The 22638-nt window shown below is 50.2% G+C and overlaps 1 protein-coding gene across 3 annotated transcripts in view; it reads left to right on the top strand.

The window, feature by feature from the left end:
* The first annotated feature begins 368 nt into the window (after window positions 1-368).
* Homer2 (homer scaffold protein 2) overlaps window positions 369-22638 on the top strand; it is a 100816-nt gene continuing 78546 nt past the window's right edge. The window contains exon 1 of one of the 3 annotated variants that reach the window (XM_039109538.2): window positions 369-663. In XM_039109538.2, coding sequence (XP_038965466.1) covers window positions 659-663 — 5 coding nt within the window. In that variant the 5' untranslated portion in view covers window positions 369-658. Of the gene's footprint in view, window positions 664-15642; window positions 15906-22638 lie in introns of those variants that run through there. The other 2 variants (NM_053309.2, XM_039109542.2) reach the window with 2 other exon arrangements.

The raw sequence follows: 22638 nt of genomic DNA, 5'->3' as shown, positions 1-22638 counted from the left end.
GGTTGGATGAAGGTGGGCTTTAAGGGGGGTTGGGAGCAAGTCGTGGTCCTGCCCATCTCAGACTCTGGGGACCTGAGCTCTAATCTGAGTATGTGACCTTGGTCACATCATTTCTCCTCCCTGAGGGGCTTCGGTTCCCTTGTCTGCAAACTAAAGGTGGCCAAAAAGTCCCTGCCAGCTGCGACTTCAAGTCCAGCAGGCGGGACATCCCGCCCGAGGCGCAGCGCCAAGCCTGGCAGGGCGCGCGGGTGCAGGGTCGACTGTGGAGAGGAGGGGGCTGCGGGAAGAAGCGGCGACTGCGCGGCAGCGCGGGGGACGCTGCACACGCTGCCGCGCCCCCGGCTCCAGGCGGGCGGCGGCGGCCCGGGGGCCACGAGGTTACGTAAGGAGCGGGCGGGAGGGACCGGCGGCTCCGCCCGAGCGCGGCCGCCCAGCCCCGGGCCGCCCAGCCGCCCAGCCCCCGCCCTCCCGCCGGCCCGCGCCTGGCGGCGGCCCCGACACCGACAGAGCAGCCGCGCTGCCGGCGGAATGGAGCGGCGCCGGGGCTGAGCCGGGCGCACTCGGGCCGCCGCATGTGCCGCGCGGGGAGCAGCTGCCGAGCGGGCGGAGAGCGAACGCCAGGGGCCCCGTCGGAGCGGCCACAGGAGCAGCGCCGGAGATGGGGTGAGTGAGCTCGTGGAGCGCCCGCGAGGGGCTACGGGCCGCCGGTCGCGTGCTGCGGCGGGAGCCTGGGGAGGTGGGGGGGGGCGGCCTGGGCGCGGACTTTGCGCCGGGAGCCCACGGCCCTTCCCGTCTCAGCCAAGCCAGGCGCGGAGACACCTGGCGGGGACCCGCACCCGGGGCTGGTCTCGGCGCCTGGGCCATTCCGCCGTCTCCTTGCCCCTAGTGCGAGCAACTCCAGGGCCTGGGATTGTGAGTGTGAAAAGCAGTTTGCCGTTCTTCACCGCTGCATTTACAGCCAGCTACATGGAAATCGAAGTTTTCCTGGAAAGGAAACACACCCAATAATAACCCTTCGGTGTAGGAATGGACTTGTAGGCAGCGTTGAGATGGCTGAAGACTGTGGCAATCTGTTAGGAACCTAGGTGAGGATCCAGTTGCTTGGGAGGGAAGTTGGAGCACTCAGTTGAAGTGACTAATGCTTCTGAGTGTATAAAGTAATTTTAAAAGCAGGATTGATTTCTCTTCGGCGTTTCTCCGAGCAGTAGGCGCTGTGAGTCAGGAGCCACTGTGCTAATAACACAGTAACTCTTTACATCTGCTCACCGATGTGAGCGCACACTCAATGGTGTTTAGTCTCTATGCAAGGAATGGTTTCTGTGCTTGCTCACCAGAAGAAGAAACTGAGACCAGGGTAGTTTGGAGACTTCTCCCAGCTTGCACAGCAGATACCCTTGTAAAAGGGGGAGAACCTAGTGTGTGGTTGCTTATGGGCAGAAGCTAGGCCACACTGACTGACTGGCCATGAGGATGGTTAAGGGAACCAGAGGTCTGAAATCTCTGCCCTCTGCTGCTGAGCCGAGCGAGCGAGCGTTCTTTAAACAAGCCTCAGGAGTTGCTTTTTCCATGGCGCTGGTAGAGTTTTGGAGGGAGCAGAGGCAAGCAAGGTAGAGAGCTTGGGAAAGGAGAGCAGATGGCTGTGGATGACAGGAAGGAACATGAGGGACAGAAGGGCCCATCGGAAGTTTGCTTAGGAATATTGATGCCTATCCAAGAGACTTATGTTGGACAACTGGGATGCCGGTGATAGACAGTCATCCTACCCGAAGGCAGATTTTTTTTTTTTGTAACACTTTCAGCCATCTCTCAGCAGATATGAAAGAACTGATCTTTGAGCAGCAGGAATCTTTGAGGCTCTCAGGTTTCATACTTAAAAAACAAAATCTTTGGGAAGGAGTTAGCAAATGTAGGTCTCAGGATGGAAGATAAAAGGTAATTTTAACTCTTCCTCTGCCCCTCCCCCTCAGATGACACGAGACCAATGAGCCCACCTGAAGATCAGAAACAAATATTGAAACTCAGGTTAAAATAGATTTGAGGGCATGAAAACGTTTACTCATAAAAGCTGAAAGAAAATACCAGAAAGTAATTTTTGTTTGTGTAAAAGCAGGGAGGAGCAGCTTGGCATTTTGTTTAAAAGCAGAACATGTCTTTCATGTCATTTTAACATCACTCAATAAATGGGTATTACTCACTTCTTGTAGCTAATGGCTGACTTGTCGCTCTCACCTCTCCCTGCCATTTTACCATTTTCTTTTGTAGTTCATGTGACTGTACAAGCCGTGGTTTGTAAGTTGAAATGAGGCTAAAGGCTGGATAAATAGTGTAGACAGAGGAGGTGGATGGAGGGAGCCATTTTAATAAAAAATAGAACTACTGCCATCCTTCCTGAGACTTGCATAGGATGGGCATGGGAGGGAAGTGCCAATGAGAGCAGCCGGCAGCAGACCTGGCTACAGTTTTGTCAGACCTCCTCAGGGCTCTATAGTATAGACAGATGAGACAAGGGTTTAAGGAAATTAAAAGAAGAAAAAAAATCTGTCTGCATTTTCTTCTTCCGGTGAGACTATTCCCCCTTGGGTGTTTACTGCCCTTTTCCTTCTGTGAAGCGGTCTGCATTAAGTGTGTGATCTCTCCAATGTTTGCTCTCGCTCCCCAGGCAGCTGTTTCCACCCGGCTCCTTTCAGATGTCGCTCACTCTTTCTGTGCATACTTCTTCTGTCTCCTCTTTCGTGGACCAAGTAGCAGTCACAGACCAAAGGAACCTCTCCCTCCATCTCCCTGCCCTTCCTACAGCAAGAATGTAGTTTGTAGTAAGAATTTTGGTTTCTGGGGTTGGGAATTTAGCTCAGTGGTAGAGCGCTTGCCTAGCAACCGCAAGGCCCTGGGTTCGGTCCCCAGCTCCAAAAAAAAGAAAAAGAAAAAAAAATTTGGTTTCTTTAAAGAACACAGAAACATTGTGAGCACGTTTTCATTTTAATCCCAGGCCTGGGATGTGGGGCTGTTCAGACTGCCCACAGCAGCTGACTGTGATTTGCCTCATGCTCTGGCAGGGGTGTGATTTTTGCCAGCAGCAGATAGTCTCTGTGACTGTGTGACACTGGGATTCTGGGGACTTTTCAGAGGGTCCATAAATGCTGGGCCTCAAGAGGGTGGTCTGCTGGTCAGTGTTTGTTAAGTAGTTGTGTGCAAAGGAGAAACAACACGAAGGAATTAGATATCCTGACGGGGAAGATCAAACTTGTTCCCAAGGAACTTGGGCCCCTAACCATCAGGGAGTCATCTAACATCGCCCTACCCCTCTATCCTTTCTCTCCTGGCCACTGTTAGGAGGCTGAAAGGTGGAAAACGGATGAAGAGTGTTAGAGAGAAGAACCCACAAAGTAGGCGAAGCCCAGATATAGTCGCTGCCATTCTCTTTCCTGCCTGTTTTCTTGCTGGTCAACAGCTCTCTACCGATGTAGACTCCGCCCAGACCCTTTCAACATCTTGGATCACTTTCTTAACTTCTCCTCAGCATCAGGATAGGAGTACATTCTAGCTCAGCACTGCACCATAGAACTCGCTGCAGCGCTGGAAATGTGCTGTGGCCATGGGGTCGGTTACAGCAGCCCTTGGGCACTTTAATGCACCTACTGTCACTCAGGGCTTGACTTAAATAGTGACATGTAGCTAGTGGCTGCTCCCTCTCCCAATCCTGCACGCCTGTCCTGCTTCTGTTCCCTTCCTTGTCCCTCTAAGGACATCTCACAGACAGGGCAAGCCCATCGCCAACATTCATTTTCCTTTCTACCACTTGTTTGACTTCCACACTCCAGTCTGGCTTCTGCCTTTACCTTAGCACGGAAACTTCTAGATGCCAGTCCGTCTCTTCCCCTACTCCTCCTCAGTGGTCCTCATGGAGGAGGCCTGTCTTCCTTCTTGCCAGACCCCCCTCAGCTCCTCTGACATCACACCATCTGCCTTTTTGTTCCCTTGGTTCTGAGGTTCAGTGTTTCTGCTGGCTGCTCCTTTGTCTGACTCCCAGTGGTGGATATGCTTAGGAGCTGTTCCCCGTTCCCTTTCTCGGTCACTACTCTCTTTCCAGGTCATTTTATCCAATTCCTCAACTTGCCCTCATCACCTACAGGGCTCTAAATATCACTGCCTATACATCGTCAACCCTCCCTTTTTATTACCAAGAAAGGCCTGGACTTCTAATCCGCCCGTCCCTGGAGCTCTTGCCATTGCTGCTGCTGTTCACCTTCCCGCTGTTGCCCCACCCCCCAGTCAGCGGGCCCCACTGTCTTCCTGCTAGTTCACCAAGAGTCATCCCTGGTTGCCCCCACCCCCTTCCCAATCCCATATCCATGCTGCCACGAGCCCCGTGAGTTCTAATTCTCAAGTACACTGGAGTATGCTTACTCTCCCATAACCACCGTGCTGGCTCTAGTCCTGCCGTCACTGCCTCCCTCTTGGAAGGATAAACTTTTCAACCCACCCACAGCTTCCATGCTGGCTTACTGCCAGTCTAGTCTTTTCCTAGGAGCCAAGTGACTGGCTTTTAAGATTGCAAATCAGATCTTGTCACTCTCTTGTCTCAACACCCTTCAGCAGACAAAGGCTCAGGCCTCTACCTTATCTCCACTGTCACCAGTCACCCTGCAGGGCCACCTACTACATGCTGAAGATTCCTGGCCTCTTTCGGGGAGGACCCCCTCCATCCACCTCCTCCCACCTTTCCTAAGGACCACTTTCTTTCTTCCTTTCAACATCACTACAGGAGCACATTCTAGCTCAGCACTGTCTGCTAGAACTCTCTGCAGCGCTGGGAATGTGCTAGTCGGTATTCCTGGGGCCTTTGGAAATCCTCATACTCTGGCTTTGCAGACATCCTCTGCCTTCCTTCATACATTGACCCAGGATCAGTCTTTCCAGCCACCACTCCCAGAACTCTCACCCAGCCCCACCCGCGTCGCCTGCAGTCCCTTGACACAGCACAGCTGTCACTACCTGTGCTTTGTTGACTCATTTATACTCTGTCATATTCCAATCATTCCACGCAGATGGGACCTACCGTTTTACCATTGCACCCCAACGTGTGGTACAGTGGCCTCGCAGGCCTGCCATAAACATGTTATGATCGGTTACTGTCTGCACGGTGGGAGCCTCACTTGCATGCCAGCTTCAGAGGGACGATGCTTTTGGACCTCTTATATGATTTTCTTAAGTGGGGAGTCACAAGGGCCGAAAGAGAGAGAGAGAGGGGGGGGGGATCGCTTGGATGCAGCTTTGTTTTTACTGTGATGGGAGTTAATTTTCAGGCCAGGTGCTGTCCGCCGAGCATTGGGTCTGTAAATCCTCCTCTTACCGTCTATAAAAGGCCAACAGAAAAGGCAGCTCGTTGGCTGTTGTGACTTCAGCTGATTTTGTTGGTGTTTACAAGTGGGATCTACTGCATCCCCGGCCGCCCGCATTTCACACTCTCTTGCTTTGTTCAGCCACCAGCTACTCGGAGTGGATGAATGCCACAGTCACCGGATCCGGTTGGCTGCCTTTCTGTGATCTATACTGCTTGACTTCTGATGTCCCTTCCACCTCAGAACTACACTGTGTTCCTTTACAAGTTCTGGGGTTTTACTTACTTTGGGTCCTGAGTTAACTAACATAGAGTCAGTCAGCGGCTGGAGAGTCCGCTCGCTGGTGAAGAGCACTGGCTGCTCTTCCAAAGCACACAGGTTTAATTCCCAGTTGCCACATGGCGGCTCACGCCCGTCAGTCCCAGGGGATCCATCACCCTCTTCTGTCCTCCGTGGGCACCAGGCACACACGTGGTGTATAGATACACATGGAGAACAAAACACCCACCACATAAATTTAAAAATATTTTAAAATGAGCTTCCTTTCCCCTGGCCCAGTTTGTTTGTTTTGTTTTGTTGTTGTTCAACTTCACTAAGGTTAATTTGAACCCCTCCTCTGTGAGATGTTTGTCCAGTGCTGTTGGGGACCCAAAGATGAGCTGACCCACTAGTTAATTCCTGATTCTGTGGGTTTTTATATATTTAAAGAGGGAGCTAAACCACGCTGGCACTTTCTTTGTGCTTAAACGCTGTGAGTGTAAACAAAATGTTATCATCTGAAGGGTATAAAAGGTGATGGGGGATGTCCATGTGTTTGGGGAATCTAAGATCTCTTGCTGGAGAGGTACCAGAAGACTTGGCATTTAGGATTCCTCCAGTTCACGTAAATAGCAATTTCCTTCAGTCTCTATATTGGGAAAGACAGAGTTTAGAAGGAACTAGATTACAAAACGCATAGATATCAGCAAATAAGTAAACAGGATTGTTTTTGTTTTATTTATAAAATTCAGCTCGTTAGACACACTAAAAGGAAGGGAATGGGCTCAAAGGTGCTGTGGCAGAAGAGATTCTAGATAACCAGTTGGAAGGCCTCACTGAGAAGTGGGCTGACAGACCCAAAGGAAGCAAAGCAAGCCCAGAGGAAGCTGAGGAAAGAGTCAACAGCAAGTGCGAGGTTCCGAGGTGGGCATGCCTAGCTTGTTAGGGAGCAGTGAAGAGGGCTGAGGGCTGAGGGCTGGAGCAGAGAGGAAGAGCAGTGAAGAGGTCAGCAGGTAGCAGGAGCTGGACCAAGTGCTTGGGGTCACTTCTATTTTGGGAAATACCATCATTCGTGTTGGAAGCCTCTCGCCATTCTTAACCTTGAGGGTAGTTAGGACTGAGTCGAGTAGCTTGTACACAGTCCCCTGAGGAAGAGCTCGGAGCCCAGCAGGTGATTTGCTTTTGTTAGGACTCAGTGGTTTGTGGACACTACCATGTTCTTTTCTGTAATGCCTCAGTCAAGTGTGTATCACACTCACCCAGAGCTCATTCATTGTTCTTGCTAACTCAGTCTTTGGGTTGTGTGTCTTATTAAGTCCAGAGTTCACCACTACAGTTTGCTTCACTGGCTAGTGAACCCCTGGGATCTCCCCCTCCCCATCACGTTGTAGACACATCGCTACATCCAGCTTTAACGTGGGTCTTGGGACCTGAACTCAGGTCCTTATTGCCCCTGCAGCAAGCACTTTCCGTGGGCCACTCCACAGCTGATGACAGTTTTACTGCCCTGTCCTTGTGTTGCCTCCACCTTCCTCATCTACCGTTTGGTTTTAGTTCTTGTTTGTCAACAAAGTGAAAATAGCTTTGCTTCTTATTCTAATTATAACAGTATCGTACGTTCGTACCATGGAGTAACAGTGAAGAGGGAAAGGAAAATAAATGACATCCCACATCTCAGAGACAACCTTCGCCAACAGTTGGTTGGGTACCAGCCTTTGCAGACTCTTCCTGTGTGTATGACTGTGTGTCTAGATGTACGTCTACAAAGGGAGATATATTTTTAACAAGATGAAATCACTCTGCATATCTGTTTTGTAACATAATTTTTACAACCAAAAAAAAAAAAAAAGAGTCTTGAGTGGATATCTTCTCCTGCCAGTAATTATAAAAATACATCATCATTTAGATCTGCACCTAATTCTAAGTTGTCATTTTGCCAAATTTGATACATATTTTTTTTTTTTGTAAACCTGCTAAGAACAAGGCAGAGTATTTTTAAAATGTCTGTGCAACAGTTCCTTAAAGCAGTTGTTGGCTTCAAATGAATTACCAGAAGGAAAAAAAAAAAAGAATGGTAAAAGAGAGAAGAACACAATTAGCGTTGGGTAATTTGGGGAGCCTGTGTAATTTTGAGTAAGTCACTGCTTCTTAGTGAACCATGGTGAGAACATTAAGGACTCGCCTGCCATCGTTGCTAAGGGTGGGTAGTGGACGGAGACCCAGTGTTCTTCCTCACTTAGAAATACGGGGAGAAATAATTTTGCTCAAAGACTCAAACGGGATAGTTCCGTGGGAGCTAAAATACCCGTGTCCTGTTTAGAAATCCTCTTTGTGCTCCAAAGGACTACTGTCCTTCTCTTCAAAGAAAATTCCCCCAGGGAGAGGACTGACAAGATGTACTCGCAGAAGGACATTGTATTCCTAGCTTCAGGTATAAGACAGTTTTTAAAACATCAAAACAAGCACCAGGGCTGGGGTGTAGCCCAGTGGTAGAATACTTGCCTAGGACGCTCAAGGCCCAGGGTGCCATCTCCAGTGTCATAGAACACACATGTGAACACAGAATAAACAGGTAGGTTCAACAGTGAATCTCAGCCCAAAGCATTTAAAACTTCCAGAGGACGACTCCCCCTTGACTAGTCGGGTAGGCACAGGAACTTATCACTTGACAAGCAAAGAACTTCCCCCCTCTTTGTCCAACATGAAGCAAATAGCACCACACAGTGTGTTTACAAGAGAGAAAAAGGTTCTCAGAACACCAGAGCCCCTGGGGTCTGATCCCTGACCCCGCAGGGTTTCAGAGCCACACTTTGCTTAACGAATGGAGCAGAGAGAGGTGTGGTGGAGCTGGGGCAGAAAGCTCCGTGTGTTGTTTTTGATTCCTTGGCCTTGTAAGCGCTGCTTTGCTGTGTTCCTTCGTCTTCTAGGTACTGGGCGTGCAGGCGCCCCCAGGATATTTATAAGTTTGAAGGTGAGAGTTGGCACTAAGCACGGTTGTCTCAGAGCGCGGTGTGTTCTGTGTGGGACGAGGCAGGATGGAAGCCTCTTTGAAAGCACTGTGATCTTCTGCCACCAAGGTGCTGTTAGTCATATGGTATCATTCTGGTAGAAATTATTTAAATTATATTTCAAATTAGCTTGTTAGAATAAAAATACTCTTGTGGGGAACACATTTAGACATTTGTCAAAGACTAAAGAGATTTTTTTTTTCAACAACATTTTTATTCACAAACTTGATAGTCTTCTTATTATTCTCAGAGGAATTAGAGAACACAGACTCTCTACCTGAAGAAGCCCTGGGTGCCTCCTGGCCAAAGGGGGGCTGTTGAGATTGCTTCCCACTCTGCTGGGAGGTGGGCTCAGGTTAGGCAGGCTCTGCTGTTTGTCCTTCCTGGGAAGGCATGGGTCTGGATCCCACGAGAGTAGCTGATCCCAGCAGCCAGCCTTTTGGTAGCTCTGAGGTATCCTGTCTGGGTCATGGGGTAGGGCAGTCCACAGGGACCTAATTAGTGAGGAACACTGCAGACCCCACCTGTGCTTTGGAGCCCTTCTGGGATCTTTAATTGGGAAAGTGTTTAATTGGAGTTGTTCAGATAAGTGGAGAAAAGAGAGTTGCTTTGGCTTCTGTTGTCCTGGGAGAGAAGGGTACCTGGGAAGGTCCTCAAGGGAAAGGGGATGCAGCCTGCTCCAGGATGTCCCAAGGGGCAGGACAAGGGGCAGGGTGAAGGTGCTAGCAAGGCCTGCTTTAGCTCGTATGGTGTGAAGAAGTGGTCTCTGCCTCCTCCAGGTGGACCGGTGACCGCTTGGCAAGTTTGTCCTCCTGGGCTATCAGTGAAGCTAGAATGGGCCAACCCCAGCCCCCTGGTTGGCTGTGTGAGCTTAGAAGTCCTTTCATCTCTGTAAGAAGCCTCCCTCTCTCTCTTTCCCTCCTTCTGTTCCTTCCTCCCTCTCCTCCTCCCTCCCTGTCCTCCTCCCTCCTCCCTCCCATCTCACTCCACTGAGCTACCCCCCAGCCTCAAACCCACTGTATTTCACCTGTTGAATGGCTGAGATGCTCAGGGAGTGGTTACACCCACTGCCAGGGTGAAGCCAGACCTGGTTTGGAGAGAAAAGATGGCAGAAGATAAGGGTGGAAGGCAGACGTATGCGGCCATCCCTGGACTTCAGTCTGCGGCAGTGAGGGGATAGCTTCCACTCTGTAGGAGAGAATAATTATCTTAGGGAAATGATTTTAGAAGAGGGTGGCACGGAGAGTCAAGGGATTAGGAAGAAAGACCTTAGAGCAGTGTTCTCGACCTTCCTACTTCTTAATACAGTCCCTCGTGTTGGGGTGATGCCCCACCCCAACCGAAATTGTCTCCATTACTACTTCATAGCTGTAATTTTGTTACTGCTGTGAATTGTGATGTGAATATCTGCTTTTCCCATCCTCTGAGGCGACCCCTGTGAAAGGGCCACCACAGTCCGGGGAGGGAATGAAGGGAGCAGAGGGAGAAGAGGGCAGGCCTGGTAGAGATAGAGCAAGTGAGTCTTGGAGTGGAGCCCAGGCCGCCTCCGGGAGTGCACACCAAGCATGTGGGAATCTCCCTGGAGTTAGGAGGGTCTTCCTTACGTGCTCGCTTAGCTTGGGCACACGTGAGCACATTAGGCGAGACTGGGGTTTGCCCTCTCGAGTCTCGTTTTGTTGCTATTTTTCCCCTCAGGGTCCACATCCCATCCCCCCCCCCACCTCCTGTCTCCACAAGGGTGTCCCCTCCCCACCCTGAAGGCGTCCTCACGTGTGAATCTGAGATTCAGCAACCTGTCCCATCTTTTAATCAGGAGGGGACTGAGTTGGGAATTGAGCAAGCCTGAGCCCCTTAGAGAATCAAAGTCACGTTCTGTAGTTGTTCTTGCTGGGGGCTGGGGCCTTCATGACAGACTTGCTGGAGTGAGGAAAAACAGGCCGAGCTGTCAGCAGTGTGGATGGTTCTAGGGTCTGCGGCTGATAGGGGTGACCCTGGCTCACTGGGAACAGAAGAGGAGAGGCAGCTCTCTCTCTTGGAGGAGAGCTGGGAGTTTAGTGCCAGGAAGTTCACCAATTTCCATGTGTGGCCGTCCATCCACTGGCACCTTCTAGAAGTATACACTCAGAAATGATATGGGTCAGATCTATACTCGGCAGCCGTCACCTGAGGTGGATTGATCTACCAGCCCAGGGAGAGAGTAAGTTAACATGAAAGACAGACATAAAACTTAGGCAAAGACACCCCCACCCCCACCCCCATGAAGGGATATAACACATGGGAGGAAGGGAGTGATGCACTGAGGCGATGGGACGGGCTGAAAGCAGAGGAGACTGGTTGTAGGAACTGTGGGAAAGAATGCTATTAACTGGATCATTTTCAACTAGGCCAGCGACCTCCTAACACCCAGAGGAGGGTGAGACCCAGACGGTGGCTATTGTTAAATACTGTGGCAGTGGGAGTGTGGGGACACTGATGAATATGAGAGCAGGTTCAGTTAAGCGGGTAAACACAAATGCACCCATAGGAGAACCTCATATAAGGAGCGAGGGTTGGGGGATGGAGTGGAGAGCGTTTGGAGAGGAGCCAGGGTCAAAGGAAGGGTGGATTTGGAGGCAGAGAGCAAAGCCAAGGGGACATTGGAGATGTTAGAGGAAGAGGTCCAGGAAGAGCTCAGAGCAGGTGTGGGCCACAGAGTCTCCGTTTATCCACTTGTGTATTTTGGGGCGCTGAGATGGGACCTGGGCCCTCACACACGGTGGCTCCACCACAGAGCTGCACTTCTATCCCAAGCAGCGTTGTTACCTGGGCAGGAAGGAGCAAGAGTGGGCTGGAGCTGTTGATGGTTCCCTTTCAGTGTGAACCAAGGATTACCTAGGAGCTGGAGGCTAGGTCAAGAAGAAAGGGAATGATCTGGGGCAGGCAGTTAGCTGAAGCAAATACAGGTCTATCACCAGCCTTCAGATGTCTCTTGAAGAATCGAGATTATTTTAAAGGTGGCCCCAGCGAGGCGACTTGCCGACATGCCAGGAGATCTGTGCGTGGGAGCAGAGGCAGGCAGCCCTAGGTTCCGTGGCCAGTGACTGTGGTCACTGAGCACACTCTGAGCCTTGCTGTTCATAGGGGGGACCCCATGTAAGGAAGGGGCTCCATCCTTTGGGTCACCTCTCTGCCCTTGCACCTCACAGTAGTACTGCGCCCTTAGTATTCTTCCAGACTTTCTCTCTTTTTTTTTTTTTTAAATGCATGAAAATTCTCACCAGCACGACCTCTCTGAGTAATGAGATCTGTGAGTTTATTAACCTCTGTGAGAAGTGGATTTCCTTGCTCCACAGGAGCAGATAATCTCCTTGAGGGAGTGAACATCAGCGTGCAGGCCTGAAGGGTTAGCTGAGATAGGAAGTGGTATAGGGGTGGCTGTGGTGTGTCTGCTGTCTCCCCACCTTACGTGACTTAGTGTGTGTCCCGTAGAAGGTGGACTCGTGGTTTCTCCCGTTGCTGTCCCTCAGCCCACTCAGAATCCCCGAGTTGAAATGGCCAGAGGAACAAAACTGGAACAAACCCTTGTTTCTTCCAGCAATCCCAGGTCTCTGGGCATGGGAGAGAGAGTGGAGATGGGGAGTGCTGAGTTGTGAGCAGACAGAGCTATCGGGGTGGCATGCCATTCATCGTGGCGGGTGTGATCACGTTGAGACGTCCTCTGTCCCACGGATCATGACCTTCAAATCTGCATTCGTGTGGGTTCTTGACATAAGCTGCTTGGGCGGCATCTGGACAAGCAGCAATGACTCATGACTCCGGCCTCATTAATTTGACGTTTCCAGTACGTTTCACCGAGCCCAACCTTCCTGTCCTCTCTGTAGCCGACAACACATTGTGCTCCTCTTCAATGTTCACCACATAAAACATTTCATTATCATTTCAAGCTGTGTCACCAGTGCCATAATCTGGCATGATACACCCCTGCTAATCAAGCCAGTAAGCTCTAATAGGAACATTAGAGCCGTCTTGGTAATTATACATTTTCCAATATCGTATCAAAAAGAGAAGAGACAGATAAAGTAAAATCTTGATGTGTTTTAATCTACCATGTCCAGAATACTATTTCAACATGGGGACAGTGGTATGTGAAACAGTTATGGCCCCTGTCTATCTGGGATAGACATTTTAGGGAGTGAAACAGACTATTTGCTCTTGTAAGCAGCCCCTTCAGCCCCCAAATAAATTCTATAAATGAATCTACCAGCAAAATCCCGCAAGTCGTCCTCGAGGGGAAGGCGTGGGGGCTGACGAGCTTCAGATGTGTGCACAGGCCATGCGCCCTTAGGCAGCCACTCCTCTGAAGCAGCAAAGTGTCCTGGGTACAAAGAGACCGTGCACGCACCAAGAATGGAGAGAGCTGTCCTGGGTGCTTCAAAAACTGACATCAGACTGTCATGGCAGGATCTAGGCAGGGGAAAGAAGGAGCCTAGGCTGGGGTTGGAGACAGAAGTAGGCCAGGTCCAAATCAGGTATGACTGTGGAAGCGGCAGGGACCCAGGCAATGAGGGTGAAAGAAGATGGCTTCACAGGTGAAGGTGCTTGCTGTCAAGCCTGACAACCTGAGATCAATCCCTGAAACTCACCTGAAGGAAGAAGAGAAGTGCCTCTTGCAGACTGTCCTCCCACCCATCTGTCCACCATCATCCATCCATCCATCCACCATCCATCCATCCATCCATCCATCCACTCATCCATCTACCCTCCCACTTACCTACCTGTCCATCCCCCATCCATCCATCCATCCATCCATCCATCCATCCATCCATCCCACTCATCCATCTACCCTCCCACTTACCCACCTGTCCATCCCCCATCCATCTATCCATCCATTCATCCTTCCATCTATTCACTCACCCACCCATCCATCCACCCATCCATCCACCATCCACCCATCTATCCGTCCATCTATCCTTCCATCTACTCATCTCCCATCCATTCATCCACCCATCCACCCACCCACTCACCCACTCATCCACCCACCCATCCACCCACCTACCCACTCACTCACCCATCCATCCATCCATCCATTCGCCCACCCACCCACCCATCCATCCACCATCCACCCATCTATCCGTCCATCTGTCCTTCCATCTACTCATCTCCCATCCATTCATCCACCCATCCACCCCCACCCATCCATCCACCCTCCCACTCACCCACCCATCCATTCACCCACTCACCCATTCATCCATCCATTTACCCCCACCCATCCATCCATCCACCCACCCCACCCACCCATCCATCCTTCCATCCATCCAATCAATATCTCTGTTTGTCCCTCCTCCCCCATGTGTATGAGCTGAGTAATACTAAAGGGCTGTGACAAGATCCTTATTAGATTCTAAGACAATGGCAGTTGTACTCTGTGGAAAATGAAGGAACAAAATTGAGGCAGGTTAGCTCTGTAGGCCAGAGTGAATGCTCAGGCTGGATGATTACATAGGAAGGTCTTGTTTTCCATACATGGTTTGTTAGAAGTTTCACAGGATGACATGATATGATATGTGGCATATGGGGTCAAGAAGAGAGGGAAAGTAAAGGACTTTGGCACAAGGCTGCTAGCAGAGGTGAAAGGTCCTGGAAGAGGAACCATTAGGAGGGAGGGGTGGAAGCCAAGTTCAGTGCCAGCATGTTCTCTTCAGGAGCTAAAGGACAAAGAAGACAGGGATGAGCCCGGAGCACCCATACTTTCTGGAGCAGCCAGATGAGAGAAGCTAGCAAAGAAGGTGGAGGAGTAGCTGGCTGGAAAGGAGAAACTTAGAGGAGCAGCTGGTGGGAAAACATGCCTAGAAGGGCTTTGGCATCTCAGTGAGCTCCAGAGAGGTGGCTGCTGGACCAGATCTAAGTCAGTGTGAAGGCAGAGCTAGGAGCCAGGCGGCTTGGAGGGCACATGGGCAGCAGGGAAGGAGAGCTTTGGAGATGGGTGGACCTCTGTTTCGAAGTTGGCCTTAAGGGAGCGAATTCAAATGGTAGCTGTGGCTCGATACAAGGGAGCTCCAGTGAGAGTAGCTGCAGAATGGAGTGACTGCTACCAGGGAAGGAAGGCGACAGAGAAGCCTCAACCTTGCAATGATGAGAAGCTTGGCTCAGAGCAACAGGGACAGGCTGTGCCTTGGAGAAGCAAGGGAGACCTCTCTCTCTCTCTCTCTAAAGAGGAGGCCACTGTGAGGCTTAGGTGTGGTGGGAAGATCCTGGAGTCCCGTGCCTCCTGCCTTTGACGAGTGGGAGGCTGGGTCATCAGCTTGAGAGCAAGGGTGGAGGACAGGGTGGGAAGCTGGGAAAGACAGCAGTGAGAAATTATCATCTGGGAGTGGATGGCAAGGCTACCACAGATACACAAGCCCGTGAGCCAGTGGGGAATGACAGTTTGAGAGACAGTCAGAGAACACGAATTTAGAGTGAAACTCATCCTCCCAGTTTGCCCAGTGGCTTGGGTGTGGGCTGTCTGTCTGCATTAGGTCGGATGCTGCCAGATTGGGAGGCAGGGTTTCTTCTCCAGGATTATAGCAGGGATGGACCATGGATGGGTGTGGGCCAGCCAACAAGGAATGTGAAGCTAGGCCATGACTGATGGAGAGGGTTGAGTCTGGATTGGAGAGCTCTGTGGCTTGGTAATGTTTGAATGGGCTAGAGGTTTAGGCCGTTAGGTGGGGAATGGGCAGTTCGTCTTTTAAGATGAGTGGGTCCAGCACACGGCTGTGGGCAAGAGTCACTGAGGGAGCAGGCGGAAGAAGGCACTGGTGTAGAGAAGTCCAAGGAAGATGGTACAGTGTATTTGGGTCTTCTATGGGGCTGGTGACATGACAAGAAGAAGCTGGAGCTCTTGATCAGTGACAGTGACTTAGAGGGAGGTGCATAGGAAGCAGGTGCCTGGGATGGCCTGGCCTACCAGGGCTTGGAGCGAGGAGCTGCAATGACAGCAGCTGCCTCCGTTTGTGCTCTGCATGCTGGCCTGCGAGGATACAGCAGCTTGTGGTTTGGAGGGGCTTGTCCTCAGGGTCAGCTGGTTTTAGTTAAGAGGTAAAGGGGAGGGGAGTATTTGAGCAAGGACAGCTGGTACTGACTGACTTCCTGTGTTTAAAAAAAGCCCATGAGGACCTTGTAGAATAAAGGAAGGCCCACCCAGACTTGGAAATGCACAGCTCATGGGACCTCGGGTCATGGGTGATCAGTGACACTCATATATTCTCTCTCGGGTGGTGTGTGGACGTGAGCTAGAGCTTTGCGGAGTGTGAGAAAGACCTGGGGATTTCCCGAGTTGGTGAGTTCTCCCTGAATCAGCTGAGGGAGGTGCTGAGTAAAACCCTTCAGGCTTTAGGTAAAGTGGGAAGGAGCTGTAAAGAGGGAGGCAGAAAGCAACGTGAAATCTTGGTTCTCCGGTGGGTGCCCAGACGGTGGAAGGTTTTTTTTTTTGTTTGTTTGTTTTTTGTTTTTTTGTTTTTTTTTGAGGAGCAGCAGAATGAGAGGGTCTGGGCATCCATTTTATGGGAATAGTTAAAGTAAAGAGACGGTTCTATGCATGACTTTTCCTAAGAAAATGTCTGTCCATCCCCGATCATCGGTGAGAAACTAAAGAAACAATACCTCCCAAGTCTAGCTTGATGAAGTAAGGAATTTAATTGGTGTTACCTCCGGGAGCAGGGTGCGGGGGACCTCCAGGAGCAGGGTGGGGGGACCTCCAGGAGCAGGGATGGGGGAGACCTCCAGGAGCAGGGTGGGGGGGACTTCCAGGAGCAGGGTGGGGGGACCTCCAGGAGCAGGGATGGGGGAGACCTCCATGAGCAGGGGTGGGGGAGACCTCCAGGAGCAGGGGTGGGGGAGACCTCCAGGAGCAGGGGTGGGGGAGACCTCCAGGAGCAGGGGTGGGGGAGACCTCCAGGAGCAGGGTGGGGGGGACTTCCAGGAGCAGGGTGGGGGGACCTCCAGGAGCAGGGATGGGGGAGACCTCCAGGAGCAGGGGTGGGGACGACGACCTCCAGGAGCAGGGGTGGGGACAACCTCCAGGAGCAGGGATGGGGGAGACCTCCAGGAGCAGGGTGGGGGGACCTCCAGGAGCAGGGTGGGGGGGACTTCCAGGAGCAGGGGGGGGACCTCCAGGAGCAGGGATGGGGGAGACCTCCAGGAGCAGGGTGGGGGGACCTCCAGGAGCAGGGGTAGGGGTCACCTACAGGACAGTGGGCAACTTACTGGCAGTGCCATTACTAAAGAAGGCAATTCTGATGTAGCACTAAGAGATCCATTTATATGTTCTCTGGGAGTGGCAGGCCTAGTGTCCCCCTTCCTTCTTTCAGGAGGGAATATTAGTGGGCCATCTTGGTAGGATTTTGTTGGGTAATGGCAGCAGCTCTGATTCAAGGGTGGCAACAGCTGTGTTGGGTCTGGAGGACAGAATTCACAACAGGTTTTTTCTGCTTTATGATTCTGATTTCTTCTATTATAGCCTTTCCTTGTCTAATCAGATAAATATGTGTGCATAATTTTTTAATTGCTAGCATATATTTGTATAAAATTAATGGGCTTCGTTGTGATGTTTTCGTGTTTATCTAAGATACTTTGATCATATTCACCCACTTTCTCTTCTTTTTTTTTTTCATTTATTCACTTTATATCCTGATCATAGCCCTCCCACCACCACCTCCCATTCCTCCCTCACATAGCCCCACCTCCAGTTTCCCTCCCTGTCTCCTCTGAGAAGGGAGAGGCCACCTCTGGGTATTAACCCACCCTGGCACATCAAGTCACTGCAGGACAGGGCACATCTTCCCCCACCGAGGCCAGACAAGGCAGCCCAGTTAGGGGACAGGATCCACAGGCAGGCAACAGATTCTGGAACAGCTCCTGCTCCAGTTGTTGGGGGACCCACATGAGGACCAATTGGGCTGCACATCTGCTACTTGCTAGGTCTAGCCCATGCTTGCTCTTTGGTTGGTGGTTCAGTCTCTGGAAGCCCCATTGGTCCAGGTTAGCTGAGACTGTTGGACTTGTGGAGTTCTATCCCTCCTTTCACCCTCTCTTGTCTCCAGACTCCTCTTGTTTCCCACTCTATCTTAATGGGCTCTCTTCACATCTCTGAAAATGTATTTTGCATATAAGAAGGGTTCTTTTTTTTTAACGTTTTAAAATATTTTTATTAAGTCTTTGAAAAGTTTATACAAAATAGTTTAGTCATAGTCATGGGCCCTGTTTCTCACCTCTTTCCAAACCCATCCCCACCTCTCCCTGTCCCTGCTTCACGCCTGTCACTGTTATTATATCCCTCTTCCAGTCCAGTCCGTGCCGGTCATGTGCTCTTGGGCATGGGGCCATCCACTGGAGCTTGTCAGACGACCAGGAGCCACACCCTTGAGAAAAACTGATGTTCCCTCTCACAGAAACATCACCTGGATAGCTCAGTTAAGGGTGAGGGCTTGTGAACCCCTTAACTCTGTGCTAAACTGTTGACCGGCTTGATCATGAGCAGATTCCTGTACAGGCAACCTCAGCTGTGAGTTCATGAATACAGTAGTTTTGTGTCCAGAAGGCTGGACACCAAGAATTCTGGTTCTCTTTGACTTCTAGCTCTTACAATCTTCCCACTCTGTCTTCTGTGATGGCTCCTGAACTGTGTGAGAGCAGGGGTGATGAGAATGTGGACTCTGAGACCCCGTACCCCAACAGTGTTGTAGGTATGTCTGTGTCCATAGATTTTACCTATTTCCAAAGGTCCTTGCTTGACCCAAAAGAGATTAATTAAGAATTTGGACATATATGACCTAAATGAAAGAAAACTTGGACTTAGAGGTGAGGATAGGTGTCTTAGTTAGGGTCTTATTGCTGTGAACAGACACCATGACCAATGTGAGTTTTATAAAGGACAACATTTAATTGGGGCTGGCTTACAGGTTCAGAGGTTCAGTCCATTATCATCAAGGCAGGAGCATGGCAGCATCTAGGCAAGCATGGTGCAGGAGAAGCTGAGTTCTACATCTTCACCCGAAGGAAGTCAGGAACAGACTGAGCATCCTCAGGCAGCTAGGAGGAGGGTCTCCAAGCCCACCCCCACAGTGACACACTTCCTCCAACAAGGCCACACCTTCTAATAGTGCCACTCTCTGGGCCAAGCATATGCAAGCCATCACAATAGGGGTGGGAGGGAGCCATCTCTATAGCTACTGAGGGGCAAGGGGAGCCTGAGAACACCCATACCATGGTATGCACTGGGCAGAAGCAGCAGTAGGTGGACTGTGATGCTGGCACATCCTTCCTGTAGGAAAGAATAAACATGTTTGAGCATGGCCAGCTTTTCCTGGTCCTCAAGGGGCGGAGGGCTGAGCTTCCCCCAGTCCTCCCAATCACTCCACCCTCACCCCCAGTAGCCACAGAGCTCTGTAGACTCCCAGGTGTGCAGCTAAGGACACCTGCCTGCGTTTCCTTTCTGGAGACAGCTCCTTAAAAACTTCCCTAGTCAGGGTGTCTCTCAGTGCCTAGGGTCCCGAGTTTCTTCCTCCGCAGTGGGAGTGTTTCCTATATCTCCTTAAGGTGTGAGTAGCTTCTTCTGATTCAGGACAGTGAGCCCACCATCATTTGACCTCAGTCACCTGCCTACTGGGTTCTTTTCTGTGATCTGGAGTAGGGACCACAAAGCCTGGAGTAAGCACAGTTTTATCTTTTCAAGCACCACCCCCCACCCCCAACATCCTGCACTCAGTGATTTCCCAGTGATGGTTAGAGCGTCTCTCTTCCTCTGGCACCCGGAGAATCTCTTTTGCAAAATTTAAAGGTGGGATCCAGCTGCTGATTAATACATTGGCTTTCTCAAGCTCCCTTCTCCAACCTTTCCTCTCTGCTCTTTTGTTTTTCCTACTCTCAATTTGTTTTTGGAAGTTTTTTGTCCCATTGTTATTGTTTTTGTTCGATTGTTTTTGATGCAGGGTTTTGTTGAGTTTCTCAGGCTGGCCTTGAACTTGCCTTAGTCTTTCTGCCTCAGTCCCAAGTGCTGGGATCACAAGACTGCTCTGTTAACCTCTACATGTCTTGGTTTTCTTTGTTTTTTTCTTTTTTTAATTTTTTTTTTAAAGCAGGAGAGCTTTATCAAGGGTAGAATATTCTGGAAAACTGGAATTGAGGCCTGACTGAAAGACATATCATTTGCTTCGAGGGAGGGAGCTAAAAAAAGCTTCTTGGCTTCTCCCATGAATTTTAAATGCTCTGAAAGCTTTGCCCCAAGAAGAAAACAATGCCTCGTGGCCTTAAATAATTAAATGGTGAACACTGAGCACGGCAGTATTGATCCAGGCTGGTCTGGTCACACCGTGGTCTCCAGGAGCCACTCTCTCAAGGGTAAAGCCAGCTGAGGGGCCTAAGGAGGTTGCAAAAAAAAAAAAAAAAAAAAAAAAAAAAATCAATCAATCAACTTCAAACGCTGCCTGCCAAGCATTTGGCAAATTGGTAAAACTGTTGAAATGTCACACAAGAGGGGGAGATGGCACGTGTCACAAGAGCTTTCTGGCAGCAGTATCAGCCACATCAGAGCAGTGACCTCTTAGCTGGTCTTCTCTATTTCCCCACTGCCAAGGGCTGGCCATGTGAGAAGACTGTGGCCTCAGGCAAGGTCTCTGTCTTCTCTACCGCTGTTAATACAAGTGCTGGCTTCCCCACTACTTGCTGGACGTTTCTGGACGATCTTAGAGGGAAGGAAGAAACCTTTTTTGTATTTCCTAAGAGTCTTCCCCCCCTGGCAATGGTGGCATTTGGGATCAGCCCATCACTTCTTGGCTGCCGTGGAGGCCACAAAATGACATGGTTTGCACATATAAGGTGGGCCACAAGGTCACAGTGGTGAACACAGTGACCTTATGGGGTCTTCCTCGCCTTCTATGGAAGAACGACTTCTACCAGGACAAGGGACCTGTTCTTTCTTGATCCCTTTCGTGAATTATTTCATCTAAGTGTCCACGTTTCAAAAAAAAAAAAAATTGGAGCTCAGAGACGCCAAGCCACTTGATTCAAAGTACACGGCCAAGGTACAGGTTTCACACTATTGTCCTACACAAAGGCAGGCACTCTAAAGTTCATATTTTGTAAGACTTTCACAGTTGCACGAGAGGGGGAAGACCTCTTTATTTCAAGAGTGCAAGAGGTCTAGAGAAGAAGGCAGACGTGTCCCTCCGGCAGGTTGTGGCCACAGAGTTTTAAGAGGGCAGAGGTTGAAAGTAAGATTTACTCTGACGTGCGTCATTTGGCTGCAGATGTCATCTGCCCAGCTCCTTCGATAGCACAGCCGTCTTCCCTTTCCCAACCCCCCGTCTCCCAGCCTTTCCCTGGTCCTTCCCCTCAGACTTCAGCCGTGGTTATCAGAGTGACTGGACTTCAGTTCTGTGGATTTGCTTCCTCCAGCCATGCTCATTGAAGAGTTATTTCAGATTATGTAATAGGAATCCAAATGTCAGATAAGTAAACCTGCTGGGCTGGATCTGCACCAATCGCCTTGATCCTGACCCTGACACACAGCCTGGTTATGAGCCCTCCAGAGCCCGTACTGCTTGCTTGCTTTTGGCTATGACTCAGAATCCTTCCGGTGTTCCTCTGTCCACACTTGATGGCTACTCCCTTATTTGAGTCTGAGCTGCATGGAGGCTGTTCTTTCCTCCACTGCTGAACTGGAAGGAATCTGGAGCCACATAGATTTCAGGATTTGGTCCCCAACCCTTCAGAGAAGTTGGGGGTTTGAATTCTTAGAGGTCACACGAGTTTCTCTTTGCACATCTTGCAAAAGTTCTTAGATTTCTCTATAGGCTCTTTTTCCTAGGGTGAGTCCTTTATTCACTAAAGGGAAAATTAACCCAGTGAATCATGAATTCAGTTGGCAAGGAACGCTGAACTCATGTGATGTGACACCCAGATGGGGTCTCATTAAGTGCTTATCACTGGGAGAAAGTCCCAGTTGAGGCCTTCTGTGGTCTGTGCTTAGAAGGAAAATTTCAGGTAACCTCTGATTTTTCTTGATAGAAATGTGGATGTCGCCCTATATCCATGGGATCAGGTATCTGGCTGGCTGAGGCAGGTGTACGTACACTCAAATATCTGCTCTAGAGGCCTCTGGTCTTTGTCCTTAGTCTTATCAGCTTTATTGGGTTGCCCACATTCAAGTGGCAGCCAGTGAGAACAGCTACCTTTGAGCCACCTGGGAGGAGGTTAGCCTTGTAAAACCAGCAGACGGAGCCCAGCAGTGCCTTTTTAGATCCCCAACTATCACTCATTGATTGATATTTACTGTGTACCTTTAGTGTTGGCAGAGACAGACTTGGCCTCCCTTTGTGGACCCAGCAGTGGTTCTCAACTTCCCTAATGATGTGACCCTTTAATACAGTTCCTCATGTTGAGGAACATAAACCATAAAATTACCTAGTTGCTACTTCATAATAGTAATTTTGCTACTGTTATGAATTGTAATGTCAATATCTGATATGCAGGACATCTGATATGAGATCCCCAAAGGAGTTGCAACCCACAGGTTGAGAACCCCCTGCCTTACAGTATAGCAAGGAAGATAGATGGATTGAGAATAATCATAAAGTAACTACTCAATTATAGTTGATTCCTTCACTGAGTTGTGTTCTTGGTGGTGTTCGAGGTATCAGGAAGTCAGACATATAAGAGCCTTTGCCTTCGTGGAAGAGTCTAATGAAGCACATAGTGAGTGAGAACGGGAGGAGTCAATCCTATGATGTAAGTGTTAGAAAGAAACAAGAGGTGGGAGAGCCTGGAAGTGTCGCTGAGCGGGGCAGGGTGGCTGCAGTTGCAAGGTTCGGAATCATTTGCTGACTCTGCAAAACTCTCGTTTTCAACTCTCCTCACCAATGTGATGGTGTGAGGAGGGCGAGCGTTTGAGAAGGGATTGGGCCACGAACACGGAACTCTCAGGAATGGAAATCCTGCCCTGAAAAGAAGTCAAAGGACTTGACCCTTTCATAAGGGAGCACAGCTAGAGAGAGTAGATCCTCCTCAGACACCAA

The sequence above is a fragment of the Rattus norvegicus genome, chromosome 1 (genome assembly GCF_036323735.1).
Source record: "Rattus norvegicus strain BN/NHsdMcwi chromosome 1, GRCr8, whole genome shotgun sequence".
Lineage (NCBI taxonomy): Eukaryota > Metazoa > Chordata > Mammalia > Rodentia > Muridae > Rattus > Rattus norvegicus.
The sequence above is the reverse complement of the archived record's forward strand: the minus strand, read 5'-3'. Positions and strand labels throughout refer to the sequence as shown.